The sequence below is a fragment of the Microcaecilia unicolor genome, chromosome 6 (assembly GCF_901765095.1).
Source record: "Microcaecilia unicolor chromosome 6, aMicUni1.1, whole genome shotgun sequence".
In the NCBI taxonomy this organism is placed as follows: domain Eukaryota; kingdom Metazoa; phylum Chordata; class Amphibia; order Gymnophiona; family Siphonopidae; genus Microcaecilia; species Microcaecilia unicolor.
Genome location: NC_044036.1, coordinates 333428844 through 333451822, shown reverse-complemented (window position 1 = coordinate 333451822; position 22979 = coordinate 333428844). Strand labels below are relative to the sequence as shown.

The 22979-nt window shown below is 45.3% G+C and overlaps 1 protein-coding gene across 1 annotated transcript in view; it reads left to right on the top strand.

The window, feature by feature from the left end:
- LOC115472576 (ATP-binding cassette sub-family A member 9-like) overlaps positions 1-22979 on the top strand; it is a 200452-nt gene that overhangs the window by 106161 nt on the left and 71312 nt on the right. The window contains exons 19-21 of the mRNA XM_030206869.1: positions 1749-1950; positions 7367-7530; positions 9323-9450. Coding sequence (XP_030062729.1) covers positions 1749-1950; positions 7367-7530; positions 9323-9450 — 494 coding nt within the window. The remainder of the gene's footprint in view (positions 1-1748; positions 1951-7366; positions 7531-9322; positions 9451-22979) is intronic.

Genomic DNA, 22979 nt, shown 5'->3' with positions numbered 1-22979 from the left:
GGCTTGTTTTTTTTGGTCAGGTCGCTTCCCAAATGATGAGAAGAAGATTGGAATTTTGATGCAACGGGGTGTTTGTATTGTGTATTTGGTTTCAGGATGTTTGTGCAGTTGCTTGGAATTATGTGTATAACTGCCCAGTGCCAATGTACTACTTCTACTACTTATCATTTCTAAAGCGGTACTAATAGAGGGGTAGAAATAAATTGAAGATATATATCCTATATAATAAAAGGCACCTCCAACATTCTGAAGCTGACTGCATGGCTGAGGCATTCCTGCTCTCTGTATCCATCTCCTGAATTGGCATCACGTACTTCCGGGTTCGTCACAAGCAGAAGTGACCAACCACACGAGGTTTCTCGGCTTCGGAATGTTGGAGTTGCATTCTATTAAATAGGATTGGTCAGTTCCTTTCCTATATAATAAAAGGCACCTCCAACATTCTGAAGCTGACTGCATGGCTGAGGCATTCCTGCTCTCTGTATCCATCTCCTGAATTGACATCACGTACTTCCGGGTTCGTCACAAGCAGAAGTGACCAACCACACGAGGTTTCTCAGCTTCAGAATGTTGGAGGTGCATTCTATTAAATAGGATTGGTCAGTTCCTTTCCTATATAATAAAAGGCACCTCCAACATTCTGAAGCTGACTGCATGGCTGAGGCATTCCTGCTCTCTGTATCCATCTCCTGAATTGGCATCACGTACTTCCGGGTTCGTCACAAGCAGAAGTGACCAACCACACGAGGTTTCTCGGCTTCAGAGTGTTGGAGGTGCATTCTATTAAATAGGATTGGTCAGTTCCTTTCCTATATAATAAAAGGCACCTCCAACATTCTGAAGCTGACTGCATGGCTGAGGCATTCCTGCTCTCTGTATCCATCTCCTGAATTGACATCACGTACTTCCGGGTTCGTCACAAGCAGAAGTGACCAACCACACGAGGTTTCTCGGCTTCGGAATGTTGGAGGTGCATTCTATTAAATAGGATTGGTCAGTTCCTTGAAGCACAGCCAGAGCTCAGCGTCCTGCACAGTAACGCTCAGACACCAGAGAGAGATGGGGGGCCTGACACCAGAGAGAGGGAGTCCTGACAACAGAGAGGGGGGGGAGGTATCTTTGTCACACACACACACTCTCTCTCACAGTCAATGTCTTTCTCTCTCTCACTCTCACACACTCTATGTCTCACACTGTATCACATTCACTCTCTATGTGTCACACAGTCACTCACACACTCTCTTGGTCTCATACACTCAGTCTCACAGAGAGTCTGTGTCTCACACACACACACTCTCTCTCGCGCACACACTGTATCTGTGTGAAGCACACTCTTTCTCTCTCACACTGTGTCTCACATATGCACTTGTACACACTCTCATTCTCACACACATACTCTCTCTCTCACAGACACACTCGCACCCAGACTCACTCTCTCTCACACACACACACTCACACTCGCACATTCACTCTCTCTCTCTCACACACAGTCACTCTCACATACACTCTCTCAAACATACACACTCCGAGGAAAACCTTGCTAGCGCCCGTTTCATTTGTGTCAGAAACGGGCCTTTTTTACTAGTATATAAATAAATGAAATGAAAATTAGGATGCTTTTGTCACTCGATAGGGTAGTACAATATTTCACCTGTAAGATTAGAAAAATAGTTTCTGCTTTATTAAGACGCTGGCTTCCATCTACTCCAGTCTAACAAATTCAGCTCCCCTTGAAAATATTCCGACAGACTATGGTGTCTTCAGCCCAGAGCAAGCAGATGAGGAAAAAGATGAGAACTTTCCCAATGAAATCAAAGAAAGCCTCCTTTCGCTCTCCGAAACGGGAAAAGCCACCCTCAGTGGCACAGCTCTCTGGAAACGGCAAGTTTGTGCCATCGCACGGGTCCGCTTCTTAAAACTGAAACATGAAAGGAAAACCTTCACGTCCATGTGAGTCATGTCTGAATTCTGTAAATGGGAGAAAGACTTAATTGTCAGAGCGCTGGTATGAACTGGATTGGGGGATTCATGGGAAACATCCAAGATTCTACCAGAACAGTGGAGGATCTAGATCACCCATTCCCAACCCAGTCCTCAGGGCACACTTAGTCCCATTGGCATTTCAGGATATCCACAATGAATATTCATGAGTTAGATTTGCATGCAGTTTGTCACAGTTGTGGCCGTGCCCCGTGTTTATATTCACCTCTCTTCCCAGTAACCAGGCATTATGGCTGCTGTGGACTGCTTTTTTCCTGTTTCTCAATCGCATTCTAGAGATCATTCGTCCTACCCTGATGTTCCTGTAGCTAAGCCTCGCTCTGGTGTTCCTGCAGCCAAGCCTCATTCTTAGTTGTGACATCATCAGTAAAGTCCTTTATAAAGCACCTTGGAACTTTCATGCTTTGCTTTTGCAACAGAGGTCTTCAGTGTGTGTTTGTTGCACTTCCAGCCTGCTCCTGCTTTGTCTCTGGTCTGTAATCTTGCTTTCTGCTATTGCCAAACCTTGTTCTGCTTTCTGCTAAAGTTAATTTCCATTCCTGACTCCTGTTATAGCCATAGGTCTTTTCCTTACTACAGTTAAACCCTGTTCTTGCTTCCTGCCAAGCCAATTCTGTTCCTGACTTCTTTTCCTGCTACAGCCAAGTCCTGTTCCTGACTCCTGTTCCTGTTACAGCCAAGTCTGTTCCTGACTCCTGTTCCTGCCAAGCCAAGTCTGTTCCTGACTCTTGTTCCTGCTAAGCAAAGTGTGTTCCTGACTCCTGTTCCTGCTACAGCCCTGTTCCTGACTCCTTTTCCCGCTTGTCCAGTCCTGCCTCTCCTCAGCTTCCTGCTTGTCCAGTCCTGCCTGTCTTCAGCTTCAGTTCCAGTCCTGCTTATTCCAGGCCTGCCTGTCTTCAGCTTCACTTCCAGCCTTGCTTGTTCCAGTTCTGCCTGTCTTCAGCTATAGTTCCAGTCCTGCCTGTTTTCAGCTTCCATCCTTGTTTGGGTGGTTCGCCTGCTGCTGCCGTTTGCCAGCAGCGGCCCAAGGGCTCACTATCCCTGAATCCATGACATAGTTGAGGCAGTGTATGCAAATCTACCTCATGCATATTCATTGTGGCTATCCTGAAAACCCAGTGGGACAAGGTGTGCCCAGAGGACTGGGTTGGGAATGGCTGCTCTAGACTGTGTGTTGTAGGGACTTTGGAGACAGTTCTTTAGCACAAGCACTAACATTTAGGTGTCCGTTATCCCCCAGATTCTATAAATGGCATGCAAATTTACACACGCAAAATTGTGCGCTATGCGCTCACAACTAAATTGGCTAATGAGCCAATGAGTACCCATAATTGGGTGCTAGCAATCAATTATTGGCATTAATTGGCAACAATTTGGGTTTGTGTGCGCATCTTCCTAAGCGCCATTTTATTAAAAATCCGTACGCAGATCTTTTAGCTTGCAACTGAAAAGGGGGGGGGGGTGGCCATTTGAGAGGCATTTTATTTATTTATTTATTGCATTTGTATCCCACATTTTCCCACCTCTTTGCAGGCTCAATGTGGCTTACAATACATCATGGATAGTGGAAATAAGAAAAGAATAGACATTTGGTATTACAGAAGGATTTTGGGTTGCATGGTAATGGAATACATGATAGTAATATAACAGAAGGCATTATTAAACATTCTGGATATATTTGGGGAGTTTCACATGTTGCATGGGCAAGTCAATCAAGAACAATCAACGAGCAAGCTTCCTTCCGCAGATTACTGAAGACCCATCTTTTCGAAAAGATTTACGGAAAGAACCAAAACACATAAAGTCTACACTTGCTGTTCACTAATGCATCATACATTCACCTCTGAACTCTCATTCCCGTATTATCACATCATTCATACCTTTACTCACAGAACGATATATACCATATGTCTTCATGCCTTTTTATCGCCCTCTAAGCTCCCATTGTCTCCTTCCAATGTTTCAATGTCTGTGTTCCATTGTTATATTCCTTAACGTTACTTGACTGTCTCGCTTAAATCTACACAATGTAATCCATAACCAATCTGTAACAAATTGTATTTCCAACATTTAACTCATATTGTAAGCCACACTGAACCCGCAAAAAGATGGGAAAATGTGGGATACAAATGCAATAAATAAATAAATAAAAGGGCATTTACGAAAGATGCGCGCAGTATTACTTGAATACTGGGGACCCGTGCCTAGCTTTCGTGCCAGGATTTACACCAGGTTTCAGTGTAAATCCTTGCGCCCAAAGTTTGGCACGGAAATCAGCTCTAAGCACTGTTCTATAAATGTTGCACAAGTCAGAGCACCGTTTATAAAATTGTGATATATGCTGATTTTTTCGCCCCCCCCCCCCCCCAAACTTGTGCACCAGATGCTGGATGTAGGTCCTATGTGTGTAAATGTTTAGATTAATGGCATTTATGAGAATATGGGGCTCATTTACCCCTCGGATATTCAAAAACTTTTAACTGGCCAGAAATGGCACCAGGCTGGTTAAGTAGCACTTAGCCGGGCTCTCCGGCGGTATTGAGCAGGAGATAGCCGGCTGTCTCCCGCTGAATATTGCCGGTGCGTAAGTGTTGCCATACTGGAACAGACCGAAGGTCCACCAAGCCCAGCATTCTGTTTCCAACAGTGGCCAATCGAAGTCACAAGTACCTGGCAAGATCCCAAAACAGTGCAATACATTTTATGCTGCTTATCCCAGAACTAAGCAGTGGATTTTCCCCAAGTCCATTTTAATAATGGCTTATGGACTTTTCTTTTAGGAAGCTATCCAAACCTTTTTTTTAAACCCCGCTAAGCTAACTGCTTTTACCACATTCTCTGGCAACGAATTCCAGAGTTTAATTACACATTGAGTGAGGAAATATTTTCTCCAGTTCGTTTTAAATTTACTACTTTGTAACTTCATTGCATGCCCCCTAGTCCTAGTGTTATTGAAAAGAGTAAACAAGCGATTCACATCTACCTGTCCCACTCCACTTGTTATGTTATAGACCTCTATCATATCTCCCCTCAGCCATATTTTCTCCAAGTTAGTGTCTAGTGGATAACCAGTTATATCATTCGATATAACCAGCCATCTGCCGATTTTCAGTGTGTTGCCACCTAAGTTTGGCTGCCAGATATGGCTGCATCAATACCTGGAATATCGTGGGCCGGTTCAAACTTAACCAGCCAGCGCTGGGTATCGGCTTGGCCAGTTAAGTTCAAACCAGCCAAAAATAAACCAGACCCTCAATGCCGGTCACTGGAAATGACCTGGTTTGAATATCTAGGCTCAACACTGACCGCGGGAGGCAGTGTGGTTTACCTCCCACAGTCTGAATTTTGGCCCCTTAGCCTTACAAAGTTCCATAGGTTACAGTGTAACTTTGTAAGTCTAAGTGCTTTGAAAAATATGCACATACACTCATAAATGCCAACATTCCGTCTAAACACTATTCTGTAAATACCTACTTCACCTACATAGTGCGTATTTTAAAGGAAGTGAATACTTGGGTGAAGCACTTACACCGACTGTATGTCTGGCATAAGCGCTCAAATCTAAATTAAGCACGTATATATCAGTTATGCCTGTTGATCCTGCCTATTGCAGCTGCTTCAAAATGGCTGCTGAAGTACCGTGAGACTGCCTCTAGCAGGGGCGTAGCCAGACTTCGACGAGAGGGGGCACATTTTAGCCCCCCCCCCCGGTGGCGCCGACCCCTCCCTGTGGTGCCGACCCCCCGCCTGATGCCAACTTTCACCCCCCCCCCCCGCCGCTGCAACCCTCTTGCCCCCTCCTTCCCGCCGCCAAACCCTCTCCCGCCGCGAATCTTTGCTGGCGGGGGACCCCAACCCCCACCAGCCGAAGTCCTCTTCTCGGCCGCGCGGCATTGCCGAATGATCTGAGCAAGTTTGAATCTGTTTCTGTGCGTGCGTCTGACGTCCTGCAAGTACAACGTGCAGGACGTCAGATGCACGCACAGAAACTTGATCAGATCATTCAGCAAGCAACGCCGCGTGGCCAAAAAGAGGACTTTGGCTGGCGGGGGTTGGGGTCCCCCGCCAGCAAAGGTATGTGACGGCGGCGGGGAAGGGTTGGCGGCGGGAAAGGGGGAGGGTAGAGAGGGTCGCGGCAGGGGGGTCCAGGGCCAAATCTACGGGGGCCCATGCCCCCGTGGCCCCATGATAGCTACGCCCCTGGCCTCTAGAAGTCACAACAGCCATTTTGATGTAGGAAGTGCAGTAGGCAGAAGTGAGTGGGTAGTGCTCCTGCCCTTCCTTTACTAGACCACTAGGGATCGTAGGCCTGGGGGAGGGGGTAACTACAGGAGGAATCCTTGTTGGGAGGAGCTATGGTGTTGGTGAGGAGGGAGGAGGAATTAATATTCTTGCAGGGAATGGAGGTAAAGAGGGGGGTTATGAGATGGCGGGCCAATACTGTTCATGGGGGGAGGAAGGGGGAATCTGAGTTTGGGTGGGCTGATATTCTTGAAGGAGGGGGTATTGGAGTTAGGAAGGGGGGGTTGGACCTGGCCAAATACCCTTATGAGGGTCCTGGCCCATATAAGTACCGGCGTTCAGGCCCAAATATTCAATGCTGGTACCCACATATGGCCTGGGCACTGAATATTCGGGTCTTAGCCAGCAGCGGTAAGCATTTAAAAAAGCGCTCACCATTGCCGACTGAATACTGACTGGTACATTTTCAATTCTTTCTCTAATGCAGTTTAGGTATCATGTCTTACTTTCCAAATCATAAGAATAGCCATACTGGGTCAGACCAGTGGTCCATCTAGCCCAGTATCCTGTTTCCAACAGTGGCCAATCCAGCTCACAAGTACCTTGCAGAAATCCAGATAGGCGCAACATTCCATGCAGAATCCCAGAGTGTAGCAAGATTCCATGGTACCAATCCTAGGGCAAGAGTGGCTTCCCCATGACTATCTCAACATTTGGCGGTTCAAAGATCCTTCGGTGGAATCTTTGGCACTCAGGTCTTAGACTTTAAGGAGAAACAACAGCTGTCTCTTTGCAGTGACCTGCAGACTCTTGTGCTGGTTCTAAGGGTTCACTGTCTCTAAGCTGAGAGAAGCATGGGGATTCTTCTTTAAGAGACAATGCAACAAAATAAAGCAGGTTCTAAAGGTTCACTGTCTCTAAGCTGAGAGAAGCATGGGGATTCTTCTTTAAGAGACTTGGAGGCATATTTTCAAAGCACTTTGGGAGGCTAAGTTCCATAGGTTTCTATGGAACTTTGGGAGGCTAAGTGCTTTGAAAATGAGCCTGAATGCAACAAAATAAAGCAATCGAGTCCAGATGCTGTCTGCATGCACTCATACACAATGTGTTCTACCACCCAGAGCTGTACTGCTGTTCATCTTATAATTCCAATGGCCCTCATTGGTTCCATTTCAAGTGCCATGCATCTTATAATGAACTGGGAACTTACACCTTCACTGTATTTCCTTCGCCCTGGTGAAAATCCCTACAGGCATTACACAAGCTTGCTGGTCCACAATGATACAGGTAAGAGAAACTACTTGCCAACAAGGCTTTAATTAGAATCTGTTTTCTAGCAGTAGCCAATGAGCGTAAAGAGAAGTGCAGGAACAATTGTCTACAGCCAATGTTGACTGTACACCTAATTAGCATATTTATTAGGGATGTGCACAAGGCAAAGATTTTCAGTTTTGGTTTTTTTCTCTCCAATTATCAGATGGGGGTTTTTTTCAGTTTGTTTTACACATTCATTTTAATAAAACTTGTACGAAATCATCGCCTAAGCATAGGAAGACATTCCTCGGGATATGGATGCCATATATTCAAATTCTTAGCCCAAGGGGACGAAGTTTGCTTATCAACGCATGTTAAGGATGGTATGGATGGGAAAAAGTACATGTTTATGGATGAGGAGTAGGGAGAGGGAGGGGCCAGGCTTGTACTCTTAGTCTAGTCCCTGGATACATTTCCAAGTTTTGTAGAATGTGAGCAACCCAGGCATACTGAGTTATTGGGTTTAGAAGTAGGGGGGGGGGGGAGGTGGATTGGGTTGGATGGTAGGGGGAGTGAAGGGACATATGCACGTTATATGGTTTCAGCATGTTATCTTATTGCTTGTATGTTGGGTAAATAGAGCATGTCGAGTTGTTTACCATTGATGTTGTCAATAAATATATTTAAATTAAAAAAAAACTTGTAAAAACAGGCAGTAGAATTGTTTAACGTGTTAATGTACTGAACGCATGGTAATCCCGAGGTTAATGCGCATTAAACATATTAAATAGATTTAGCTTACACTAACGGGGGAATTCTATGTCGGCGTGCTACTCCTGGTGCAGAAAACATTGTAATGGATGCAAGGCGCCAAAATGGGGCAGAAATGGCAAATCCACATGAAAACACACTTGTGCATCCATTTACGGAATAGCGCCTAAGTGTTTCTCTGCAGACATAATAATGGGAGGGATATAGGTAGATCAGGGTGGTTCCCTTCAGGCAACAACAGATTTTTTTTACCTTGGTGTTTTCCCTGGGAGAACTGGCCCCACCCGTTTCCCAGCCTCACTTTGGGATTGCAGGGTATACTGCTTTGTGAGCCAGGGGAATTGGAATTGATCTAAATCCTGGCTCGTCCCTAAGGATTGACTCCTTTCCCTCCAGGATAGCACAACAGGTATGGAGCACCTCCCTTCCTGAGGCCATGCCAGGTTTTCTCCCTTCCAGGGGTTCTTTGCCTATCCCGGGGAAGGACAGCACTAAGCATTACTGGGAAGGGTTTAGAACCTTGGGAAAACACCCTCTCGGCAATTATGATTCCCTTCTCCTACTGCAACCATTCAAGGGATGCAGACTCTGCTACCAAGGTAAATTCTTCTCCTCTCAAATAGTATTCACAGTGGCAATCGGGTATGAAAATGACAACAGGGAGACCAGGAGGGCACCCTATAAATCACAATGTTCATGCTGAACGATTCCAGCTCATGGACGTCCATCGCACATGTATTTTAGAACAGGTGTGACCCTTTCAAACTTTGAATATCATTTGTGCTGCTTTATTTAATATCATCTGAAGATTCTTTAGAACAGTCTCGTTACATCCCAGATCATTTATGAAGTTACAATAATCAATGGCCAGTACCTTTGTTTGAACAATTAAACGGAATGTATTAGGAGTACATCTGTAAATCTGTACATCTAAGTTTATCGATTTGCATGTAAGATTTCGTTTATTAGCTGTTATGCTTTATTGTAAAGAGAATACAAAAATGTGTGATACAAAATGATCTGACCTTTTTGTTTCGGTTTTCTTCCACGTCAGGCACAAACATTGGCAACTTTATTCAATCTCTAAAGAGTCAGGGTATAAAGGCCGATGTTACCAGTGGGAACAACTTTGCAAATGACCATTTGTACAACGGGGCTTTGAAAATCTCTCTGGAAAAAAAGGTAACTTTTTATCACTGATTTTGGTCTCCTGGTATTGGAAAGATTCTTCTACAGTATAGTACATTAGGGAGGCAATTCTTTAGACTGGTGCCTACAGTTAGACGTCACCTATGTGATGTGGTAATGGCGGTTAGCATATCTGGGCTTAAAAATGATTTGGACGAGGAAAAGTCCATAGTCTGTTATTGAGATGGGATTGGCAGCAGAATGTTGCTATTCTTTGAGATTCTGAATGGAATCTTGCTACTCTGAGATTCTACATGGAATGTTGCTACTCTTTGGGGTTCTACATGGAATGTTACTCTTTGAGATTCTGAATGGAATCTTGCTACTCTTTGAGATTCTGCATGGAATGTTGCTACTCTTTGGGGTTCTACATGGAATGTTGTTACTCTTTGGGATTCTGAATGGAATCTTGCTACTCAGATTCTACATGGAATCTTGCTACTCTGAGATTCTACATGGAATCTTGCTACTCTTTGAGATTCTGCATGGAATGTTGCTACTCTTTGGGGTTCTACATGGAATGTTACTCTTTGAGATTCTGAATGGAATCTTGCTACTCTGAGATTCTACATGGAATGTTGCTACTCTTTGGGGTTCTACATGGAATGTTACTCTTTGAGATTCTGAATGGAATCTTGCTACTCTTTGAGATTCTGCATGGAATGTTGCTACTCTTTGGGGTTCTACATGGAATGTTGTTACTCTTTGGGATTCTGAATGGAATCTTGCTACTCTGAGATTCTACATGGAATCTTGCTACTCTGAGATTCTACATGGAATCTTGCTACTCTTTGAGATTCTGCATGGAATGTTGCTGCTATTTGGGGTTCTACATGGAATGTTGCTGCTATTTGGGTTTCTGCTAGGTACTTGTGACCTGGATTGGCCACTGCTGGAAGCAGGATACTGGGTTAGATGGACCATTGGTCTGACCTGACCCACTATGGCTATTCTTATGTCCTAATTTATGTGTCATTGCCAAGACAATTGGCAGTTTTTATTTATTTATTTATTTATTGCATTTGTATCCCACATTTTCCCACCCATTTGCAGGCTCAATGTGGCTTACAGAGTTTTGTTATGACATAGATTTGCAAAGTTAGGCTTGTAAGTGACTAAGCACCATTCCATAAAGATCTATGTAACTGGTTTGATGCATAATTGCTAGGGGGCATGGCAGTGGGCGGAGCAGCGGTGGGGTACTAATTGATGCACATACCTTACAGAATTCTGCAAGTTATTTGTGCCTTTACCACACTAATATGCCAACAGTTATACTATGTCTATGGCAGGCGTAAATAATGGCACAATACATTTTTGGTGTGTCAATGGTGGCTTGCATGAGTATTCTATAAAGGAATCGTGGTGCCAAAGTCCTGTTATAGAATCGATTCTCCATATGCATGCAACTTTATAGAATTACCCCCTAGATTACCAAAAATGATATAATGATAGTGAAGAGACATCTTGCAACTGAATTCTTTAGGTTTCAAAAGCTTCATCCTAAACTACACGGTGTCCAGAAAGAAATGGGACCCCTTACATAGTTTCAGAATACTTTCAATTATTTTAACATTTAATATGACCTTTGAAAATATATTAGTTCAACCTTTATCACCAACGACTTGTACAGGGGGCATCAACATCTCCTTTCTTTTGCTGGTTACACCTCTCTCTATACAGCCTAGCAACCTTCTGGCTACGGCCACCACCTTGGGAAAGAAAGCCAGCAGATCAATGTCACAACAAAAAGATTTTATTGAAGATACCGTGTATGAACAAATCGCCCGACACAGGCCGTGTTTCGCCCACCTAGGGCTGCGTCAGGGGCTACAATGAACAAATATATAATAATTATCATAGATCATAATAAATAAAATATAACACACATACGAACATAATATATCAAATATATAAATTGACAAAAAACAATTAATAAAATATGGAATATTACTAGGTATACATAGAGAGTATACTAGAATAATTACATGAATAAACGTATCGATACGCACTGTCCAATATAAATAATATATATATATATACATGTACACTGGCATCTAATACAAGGCATCCCTGCTTTTGATAACAAAGAGCTACTAGTAGCATATAAACGTGAAAAAACCCTAAAAGATCTATTAGTGCCATCAGCATTACACATTGAATCCAAAACATTGAGGAATTTACCAGTTGGACATTACCCATGTGGATCATGCTCTGTTTGTAATGTGAACATGAGAACCACAGTCATCCATATTCCATCTTCCAATAAAAAGATCCATCTGAAAGGATTCTCTAATTGCAAGACTAAAAACGTTATTTATGTGGTTATCTGTCCGTATGGTTTAGCCTATATAGGTAAAACCAAGAGACAATTTAACACTAGAATAATCGAGCATAAAATTGCTATAAAAAGGAATGCACTTGAGAAACCACTGGTGGAACATTCAAAAACCTTAGGACATCTTTTTGAAGAACTGCGTTTTTGCATTTTATTTGTGCACAAAAAGAACTGGAGAGGTGGACCAGTAGACACCCTCCTCCTAAGAAAGGAACAACAATTCATTTTTGAGTTACAAACATTACATCCTCAGGGTCTGAACATGGAGACTGACCTATCAGTATTCCTGTGAAATAATATTGTTCTTTTTTTTTATTTTTTATTCACAATATATATGTATATATATATTTGTTTTTTAATTTGTTCTTATATTTTTATTGTTGTGCATGCTCTATATATATGGCTCACTGACATGCTCTTTTTTACTTAGGGTGTTCACATACATATTTTTTACATTTTTGTTTTCAGTGGTTTTTATACAAATCAAACAGTCTCCCAGCAGAAGAGGTGCATAAGTTCATATTTTTTAATTTTAATTCAATTCATTTTCATTTTTTAAAATTTTATTCTTTACCGCACATAGTCCCATCATCAATATAATTTACATCAACATCAATAAAATCGAGCAGCACAGACTCTGGAACCAAGCTAAGTAGCAACATTCAGAATATTATTGACTATTAACTACAAACAGATAGGAAGGAAGGAGGTGTGCAATGATGTTTATTAAGGGGCTTAAGCAGTAAATTACTGTACGTGAGTCCTGTGGACGATACCCCATCCACTGAGCACAGCATATTTAAAAACTAGGAAAACAGGCCCGTTTCAGGAGCAAATGAAACGGGCACTAGCAAGGTTTTCCTCCCCAAGCCCCCCTTCTCCCTCCCTCCCTCCCTCCTGGCCCCTTCGTCGCCCCCTTCTCCCTACCTACCTACGGACCCCTTCGTCGTTCTGACGGCATTGCTCCGCATTCCGCACCTGCCTCTTGGACGCACCGAACGCCATTGCTCTGCCCTCGACGTCATGACATTTGACGCGAGGGTGGGGCCCCTAGCTGGGCGATTTCGGTGGCTTCACCACCATGGTCTTACGAACCGTTCTGGAAGGAAGTGACAGTGACGTCACTGTCCTCAGAACGTTGAGGGTGAGTTTTATTATATAGGATAAAAAAATCAGTTTTGCACAGGAGCATGGGGAATAGATATTGGCAGGTTTTAAACAGTAAGGTAATGGTTTCCCAATTTAGGACTTAGAAATAAATGGGTGGAAACCGGACGGTACTCAGCTACCCAGAAAAGAGTGGAGGAGTGGCCTAGTGGTTAGGGTGGTGGACTTTGGTCCTGGGGAACTGAGTTCAATTCCCACTTCAGGCACAGGCAGCTCCTTGTGACTCTGGCCAAGTCACTTAACCCTCCATTGCCCCATGTAAGCCACATTGAGCCTGCCATGAGTGGGAAAGCGCAGGGTACAAATGTAACAAAAATAAAATAGATACTATTGGAGATTCTACATGGAATGTTGCTACTATTGGAGATTCTACATGGAATGTTGCTATTCCACTAGCAACATTCCATGTAGAAGGCTGCGCAGGCTTCTGTTTCTGTGAGTCTGCAGGACGTCAGACTCACAGAAGCAGAAGCCTGCGCAGCCACATTGGTGATCTGCAAGGGCCGACTTCTAGTGGAATAGCAACATTCCATGTAGAATCTCAAATAGTAGCAACAGTGGAGGAGTGGCCTAGTGGTTAGGGTGGTGGACTTTGGTCCTGAGGAACTGAGTTTGATTCCCACCTCAGGCACAGGCAGCTCCTTGTGACTCTGGGCAAGTCACTTAACCTTCCATTGCCCCATGTAAGCCACATTGAGCCTGCCATGAGTGGGAAAGCGCAGGGTACAACTGTAACAAAAAAAAAAATTTGTAATTGCCAAACCTTAGACCATTCTTCTAGCTTCTGCAGATCCTTTTTCATGTTTTCCACTCTCTCCGGGGTGTCCACTCGGTTACAAATCTTGGTATCATCCACAAAAAGGCAAACTTTACCTTCTAACCCTTCGGCAATGTCACTCACAAATATATTGAACAGAATCGGCCCCAGCACCAATCCCTGAGGCACTCCACTACTCACCTTTCCCTCATCAGAGTGAATTCCATTAACCACCACCCTCTGGCGTCTGTCCGTCACCCAGTTCCTAATCCAGTTCACCACGTCGGGTCCTATCTTCAGCCTGTCAAGTTTATTCAAGAGCCTCCTGTGGGGAACCGTGTCAAACGTTTTGCTGAAATCTAAGTAGATTACGTCTATAGCACGTCCCTGATTCAATTCTCCGGTCACCCAGTAAAAGAATTCAATGAGATCCGTTTGGCACGATTTACCTTTGGTAAAACCATTCAGCCAGAGGTGGTCCGGTGATTTTTAAATGCTGAAATTTTGCCCAGATATTCAATGCTGGGCCGGGTGCCGGCATTGAAAATCTGGGTATGTGCGGATGGATGGCCCTTAACCGGATAAGTTAAACCGGACAAAGATGACTTCTATTTTTGTGGTCCTGTTTGCCAGGTTAACTGAGGGTCTGTTTTACCAGGCTGCGGCAAAAGGGGGCTAGCGCTGGTTTCGGCGTGTGTTTTACATGTGCGCCGAGGCCCCCTTTTTCCACAGCTGGTAAAAGGGAAGTCTCGCCTTCCTGCAGGAAATGGCAGCGCCGCCATTTCAGGGGGTGCCCTTACTGCCACCCATTGAGGTGGCGGTACAGGCTCCCGCATTAACCTGACAGTAACCAGGCAGCGCGCGGCACTGCCCGATTACCGCTGGGTACACTCCGGCACTACAAAAACGACGCCGTGCTAAGGGTGGGAAGTACCACCGGGCTGCTGCAGTAGCCTGGCAGTACTTCCTGTATAGCGAGCGGTAAGCGTTGGGGTTACTGCCACTTAGTAAAAGGAGCCCTTAACCAGTTAAGGGCTGAATATCGACACTTATTCGGTCAAGTGCCAACTCTGTCCCGGACCACCCACACAATAGCTGGTTTTGGTTTTAGTAGTTGGAGTGGATATTCACCAGCCCTATCTGAGTAACTGCTACCATCAGGGCCTGGTCAGCAGGAGTTAACCGAATAAGAGCCTTTACTGGTTACCTCCTTTCAATATCGACACCTATAATTTACTTATGTATTTCAACAATTTAGTGTTTTAAAAGAAAGCAGACTCACACTTTTCTTCATCAAATAGGCGTCATCTTGCTGCTTAAGTATAGGCGCATGCTTATAGGATGAACCCTCTGACTGTTCCTGCTTCTAAGAACACCAGCTGCATTTTTTTTTGTTACATTTGTACCCTGCGCTTTCCCACTCATGGCAGGCTCAATGCGGCTTACATGGGGCAATGGAGGGTTTAAATGACTTGCCCAGAGTCACAAGGGGCTGCCTGTGCCTGAAGTGGGAATTGAACTCAGTTCCTCAGGACCAAAGTCCACCACCCTAACCACTAGGCCACTCCTCCACTGTTGCTACTATTTGAGATTCTACATGGAATGTTGCTATTCCACTAGCAACATTCCATGTAGAAGTCGGCCCTTGCAGATCACCAATGTGGCCGCGCAGGCTTCTACATGGAATGTTGCTAGTGGAATAGCAACATTCCATGTAGAATCTCCAATAGTAGCAACATTCCACGTAGAATCTCCAATAGTATCTATTTTATTTTTGTTACATTTGTACCCTGCACTTTCCCACTCATGGCAGGCTCAATGCGGCTTACATGGGGCAATGGAGGGTTAAGTGACTTGCCCAGAGTCACAAGGAGCTGCCTGTGCTGGGAATCAAACTCAGTTCCTCAGGACCAAAGTCCACCACCCTAACCACTAGGCCACTCCTCCACTGTTGCTACTATTTGAGATTCTACATGGAATGTTGCTATTCCACTAGCAACATTCCACGTAGAAGTCGGCCCTTGCACATCACCAATGTGGCCGCGCAGGCTTCTGCTTCTGTGAGTCTGACGCCCTGCACGTACGTGCAGGACGTCAGACTCACAGAAACAGAAGCCTGCGCAGCCTTCTACGTGGAATGTTGCTACTGGAATAGCAACATTCCATGTAGAATCTCCAATAGTAGCAACATTCCATGTAGAATCTCCAATAGTATCTATTTTATTTTTGTTACATTTGTACCCTGCACTTTCCCACTCATGGCAGGCTCAATGCGGCTTACATGGGGCAATGGAGGGTTAAGTGACTTGCCCAGAGTCACAAGGAGCTGCCTGTGCTGGGAATCAAACTCAGTTCCTCAGGACCAAGTCCACCACCCTAACCACTAGGCCACTCCTCCACTGTTGCTACTATTTGAGATTCTACATGGAATGTTGCTATTCCACTAGCAACATTCCACGTAGAAGTCGGCCCTTGCACATCACTAATGTGGCCGCGCAGGCTTCTATATGGAATGTTGCTAGTGGAATAGCAACATTCCATGTAGAATCTCCAGTAGTAGCAACATTCCATGTAGAATCTCCAATAGTATCTATTTTATTTTTGTTACATTTGTACCCTGCGCTTTCCCACTCATGGCAGGCTCAATGCGGCTTACATGGGGCAATGGAGGGTTAAGTGACTTGCCCAGAGTCACAAGGAGGTGCCTGTGCCTGAAGTGGGAATCGAACTCAGTTCCTCAGGACCAAAGTCCACCACCCTAACCACTAGGCCACTCCTCCACTGTTGCTACTGTTTGAGGTTCTACATGGAATGTTGCTATTCCACTAGCAATATTCCATGTAGAAGTTGGCGCTTGCAGATCACCAATGTGGCTGCCACGCAGGCTTCTACATGGAATGTTGCTAGTGGAATAGCAACATTCCATGTAGAATCTCCAATAGTATCTATTTTATTTTTGTTACATTTGTACCCTGCGCTTTCCCACTCATGGCAGGCTCAATGCGGCTTACATGGGGCAATGGAGGGTTAAGTGACTTGCCCAGAGTCACAAGGAGCTGCCTGTGCCTGAAGTGGGAATCGAACTCAGTTCCTCAGTTCCCCAGGACCAAAGTCCACCACCCTAAACACTAGGCCACTCCTCCACTATGCCCCCCTTTTTGTTGGGGGCCTAGTCCCAATTCCTGGTTAAACACAAAAGCAAGAGAGGGGGCCTACTTCCAGGAGAGCTTCATCAGATGTACTTGACTAGCTAGTAGGCCCCCCAGTCCCTTCTCCTTCCAAATATATAAAGAAGGCTTTCACAGGCCATACACAGAACAGAGGAGCTGTGAAGGGGAGGAAGAGACTAGCACAGAGAGGTTTTATGTATTTCCAGAGAACAAAGAGCTTTACTATTCCTTACACTATCACTAAGGGTAAAGACTACTGCAGTCATTCAGAGGCTAAAAAGAAATGTGAGGCCTAAAATCGTTTTCAGTTAACCAATTGTTATGCAAGCTGAGCTCAGTTCTGTGAGTGATTCAGCAATAGAATATTGTTTAGGGCAGAGCCTACATTACAGGCAGTGGCATACCAAGGGGGGGGGGGGCAGTGGGGGCAGTCCGCCCCGGGTGCACGCTGAAGGGGGGGGGGGGGTGCCGCGCGCACTGTCGGCTCCTTCGTTTTCATGCTCCCTCTGCCCCGGAACAGGTTACTTCCTGTTCTTGGGCAGAGGGAGCATGAAAACGAAGAGCCGGCAGGCGCACGCCCCCCCCCCCCCAGCGGCGTGCACCCGGTGGGGGGGGGGGGTCTTTCGCTGGGGGGATCGGGGGTTCTTTCGCCAGGGGGGGGGTGCTGCACCCGGGGGGCGGGGCGCATCGGCGATCCGCCCCGGGTGTCAGCCCCCCTAGGAACGCCACTGATTACAGGATGGTCATAGATCGGAAAATGGTCATTGCCCTTCTATAACACGGTAGCCATATTCCTTTCTGGGTGTCCCGCTTGCATGCCCTTCTGACCCTACTGCTGCAATGTTTGTGAGCCCTTGGCCCGGAGGTGGCTGCATGAGGATCACTCAACCACCTCTGGGTAGATGGAGTCCTAAGGAGACAAGAGTATCCCAAAGAACTTGACTGGATTACAAGTGGAGGGTGAACTAAGGTAGCTTTAATGGCACCAAAAGATACACAAGGCAAAAGGCAAACAAACGGCTCAGCAATAATGTAAGAGGAGAAAGGACAATAACCAGCCAAGCTGCACATCCTAACACTAGCTAAAGCAAAACAAAGCATACAATAATGGCAAATAGTAAGACAGTCAAGAGCACAAGAGACTAGGCAAAGGCCCGCCCCGGCGGGACAACGAAAAGCAAAGGGCACTTAACTGGAAGCGATAAGACCGCTGGCGGTCAGTACCCTCATGTACGCCGCGGGACCTAGGGGCATATCTGCGTGGGGCCACAGGGGCCTGGTCCCCCGCAGATTTTGCCCTGGACCCCCCCCTACCACCATCAACCCTCCCCCGCTGCCGTTGCTTACTTTTGCTGGCGGGGGACCCCAACCCCTACACGGCCAGGTCACCTGCCAGTGCCGCTGCCTTTAAAAATATTCTTCAGCTGGCGGGGGACCCCAACCCCCGCCAGCCGACTCGAGGTCTGTAAAGTTCTTCGTCCTCCGTGGCCAGCCCGGATTCAACAGTTATACAGCATGGGCTGGCCACGGAGGACGAAGAACTTTACAGACCTCGGTCGGCTGGCGGGGGTTGGGGTCCCCCGCCAGCTGAAGAAATATTTTAAAGGCAGCGGCACTGGCAGGTGGAAGCGGAACCTCGGGCCGGCGGGGGTTGGGGTCCCCCGCCAGCAAAGGTAAGCAACAGCAGCGGGGGAGGGTTGGCAGCGGGGGGGTGGAGAGAGTCGTTGGTGGCGGGGGGGTCTGGCAGCAGCAGGAGGGGTCTGGCAATAGCAGGGGGGCAGTGACGGTAGCAGTGGGGGGGCTAAAATGTGCCCCCTCCCTCTGGCTCTGGCCCCCCCTACCGCCGGAGTCCAGATACGCCCCTGGCGGGACCTCAGCAGCAAGCTCTCTCAGAAGCAAGAGAGATGAGCAGCAGCAGAGCAAAGGAACTAAAATAGTCTCTTGTAGACCTGCACCGCGGGTATGGAACTTGAGCGGTCCACTCCGCTCGCTGAAGGCAAAGAAGAAAAACACAGAGGCGCCCGAGCCAGTGCTCCCAGGGCAAAAGATTTATCAAAGCAATGCCTGAGCCAGTGCTCCCAGGGCAAACGACACACAGGCACAGCACAGCAAACAGGAACCAGGAACAGCCCACACGGATCCCTCCGCACTCCAAGCACAGCCACCTCGTCCAGGGATACTTCTAGATGTGGCCACGGCCTCAGTACCTACAGCATTCCACGTCGTCCCAGCACACACAGTCCAAAACTCAGCACAGAGCCTACTCACTGCAACCAGCGACCAAGGAATTACTGCGGACGACCGGGGTCTCAGCTAAAGTAGAAGAAGCTCACAGGACTTCAAGGCTTGGAGGCAGGCTTCACTGGAAAAAAGCAAGAAGAAGAAAGCTGCAGCAATGCTCCAGGCCACAGCCTGACAAGGAAACAGCAGATGGAACCGGCAGTGCCTCAGGCAGGCCTGAGCTCAATCAGGAAGTGTTGCCAGAACACTGAGTGCACAGAAAAGCCAGCTTAAGAAGGGCTCAGCACCTGATGGCATCACCAGCTTGGCTTCCACCACTCTACAGTGACCCCCACAGGTCACTGGCTAGAACTGCAGGTAAAACTAACGGGTCTAGATGGAACAGGGCACTGACGAGCAAGGCACGGGCGATGACGACCGTGACAACCGCTGTTTGAAGATGTTACTGACCCAGAAGAGCAATGTTTCTAAACGTGCCATCATATCCATTATCCGCTCATCTGGGATTCTCGGCGGCCCTTTGACCTTGTCAGCTGGACTGTGCTGGTTAGCTCTCCAACTTCTCCCCCATGTACAAGGCTTCACTGTAAACCCCTTAGAAGCCAACAGAAGGAGTTAAGAAGAGGATACAGCAAGCTCAGTTTAGTGCACTCATTCCATTTAAGATGTTCTTGGTAAATAACGTGCTTATGCAATTTAACATAGTAGATGACGGCAGAAAAAGACCTGCACGGTCCATCCAGTCTGCCCAACAAGATAAATTCATATGTGCTACTTTTTGTGTGTACCTTACCTTGATTTGTACCTGTCCTTTTCAGGGCACAGACCGTATAAGTCTGCCCAGCACTATCCCCGCCTCCCAACCACCAGCCCCACCTCCCACCACCGGCTCTGGCACAGACCGTATAAGTCTGCCCAGCACTATCCCCCCCTCCCAACCACCGGCTCTGGCACAGAACGTATAAGTCTGCCCAGCACTATCCCCACCTCCCAACCACCAGTCCCGTCTCCGGCACAGACCGTATAAGTCTGCCCACCTCTATCCCCGCCTCCCAACCACCAGTCCCGCCTCCCACCACAGGCTCTGGCACAGACCGTATAAGTCTGCCCAGCACCATCCCCGCCTCCCGCCACCGGCTCTGCCACCCAATCTCGGCTAAGCTCCTTAGGATCCATTCCTTCTGACCAGGATTCCTTTATGTTTATCCCACGCATGTTTGAATTCCGTTACTGTTTTCGTTTCCACCACCTCCCACGGGCATTCCAGTGCATTTTCAGGTGGCTCCTGCCCACTTAAATTATGCTGAACAGACCGTCCTTGGATTTTCAACATGACTTAACTGCACAGTTTTGCTGAAAATCTGGCATTTTCACCGCAGCATTATCCAGTTAGAGCAGAGCCAGTGTATGGGTAGAGTTATGTGGGTACCAGTGATATTTATTTATTTATTTATTTGTTGCATTTGTATCCCACATTTTCCCCACCTATTTGCAGATTCAATGTGGCTTACAATAATACATCCTAAAAATCGTCAATCAAGATTAGATAAAACCATTGGTTACATAAAGAACAAGTGTAACATAATGGATAAAATCAATTCAATAAATCAGAAAACAGACATTAAACAATTCGATAAATCAAAAAACAGACGGATTCTCTAGTAAGTAATGATGTGTTGGAGTTCCTGTTATTGATTATTATGTAATCAATAGAAATCAAACAAAATAAAACATGGAAAAGAAAATAAGATGATACCTTTTTTATTGGACATAACTTAATACATTTCTTGATTAGCTTTCGAAGGTTGCCCTTCTTCCTCAGATCGGAAATAAGCAAATGTGCTAGCTGACAGTGTATATAAGTGAAAACATTCAAGCATTACTATGACAGTAAAATAGATACCATTGGAGATTCTACATGGAATGTTGCTACTCTTGGAGATTCTACATGGAATGTTGCTATTCCACTAGCAACATTCCATGTAGAAGGCTGCGCAGGCTTCTGTTTCTGTGAGTCTGACGTCCTGCACGTACATGCTGGACGTCAGACTCACAGAAGCAGAAGCCTGCGTGGCCACATTGGTGATCTACAAGGGCCGACTTCTACATGGAATGTTGCTAGTGGAATAGCAACATTCCATGTAGAATCTATAGAAATCAAACAAAATAAAACATGGAAAAGAAAATAAGATGATACCTTTTTTATTGGACATAACTTAATACATTTCTTGATTAGCTTTCGAAGGTTGCCCTTCTTCCTCAGATCGGAAATAAGCAAATGTGCTAGCTGACAGTGTATATAAGTGAAAACATTCAAGCATTACTATGACAGTAAAATAGATACCATTGGAGATTCTACATGGAATGTTGCTACTATTGGAGATTCTACATGGAATGTTGCTATTCCACTAGCAACATTCCATGTAGAAGGCTGCGCAGGCTTCTGTTTCTGTGAGTCTGACGTCCTGCACGTACATGCTGGACGTCAGACTCACAGAAGCAGAAGCCTGCGTGGCCACATTGGTGATCTACAAGGGCCGACTTCTACATGGAATGTTGCTAGTGGAATAGCAACATTCCATGTAGAATCTATAGAAATCAAACAAAATAAAACATGGAAAAGAAAATAAGATGATACCTTTTTTATTGGACATAACTTAATACATTTCTTGATTAGCTTTCGAAGGTTGCCCTTCTTCGTCAGATCGGAAATAAGCAAATGTGGTAGATAACAGTATATATAAGTGAAACATCAAAGCATTCCAGTGACAGTCTAACAGGATTGGGGTGGATAGGTATTTCCGATCTGACGAAGAAGGGCAACCTTCGAAAGCTAATCAAGAAATGTATTCAGTTATGTCCAATAAAAAAGGTATCATCTTATTTTCTTTTCCATGTTTTATTTTGTTTGATTTCTATTGATTACCTTTAAAAGTGGACTAACACGGCTACCACACCACTCTACTCACGATTGATTATTATGGTTAGTCTTGTTTAAAAGGTAGGTCTTTAGTGATTTTCGGAATATTCAGTACCGATGCTCACGTACCTAACTAGACATATAGGATCATATCAAAAGCAGTCCTATATCTTTGGTTAGATATGCAGATACCGGTACCCAAATAACTTCCAGGTCTGCCAGTGACCCCGATATTTAATGCTGGTGACTGGACATAACCTGGCATTGAATATCCGGATTACGTTCAGCCCATGGCTGTCAGCAGCTTTTCAAACCACTAACTCCTGTGGGCTGAATTCTGACCTATAAATCTTTATATAAGCCCATTTGAAAATGGTTTTAAATTTGTGTTATTGTGCGTCCCATTCTATACCACAGAACAGGATCATAGATTTGACACTTGTAGCTTAAGATAGCGTTTGGACTGTTCATATTTTCTAGGTAAGGGTGCAGTTTGTTGGAATTCCTTAAATCTAGCGCTTGCTAAATCAATTGAACACACCTTAACCTATGAATTAATGCACATAAAGTCAATTAACACACATTAAGAAGGTCTAATGCATTAATATTTTTATTAGCAGAATTAGGAGAAAATATGGCTGAGGGGAGACATGATAGAGGTCTATAAAATAATGAGTGGAGTGGAACAGGTAGATGTGAAGCATCTGTTTACGCTTTCCAAAAATACTAGGTCTTGGGGGAATGCAATGAAGCTACAAAGTAGTAAATTTAAAATGAATTGGAGAAATTGTTTCTTCACTCAGCGTGTAATTATACTCTGGAATTCATTACCAGAAAATGTGGAGAGGTGTGGTAGCCGTGTTAGTCCACTCGTAAAGGTTATCAATAGAAATCAAACAAAATAAAACATGGAAAAGAAAATAAGATGAT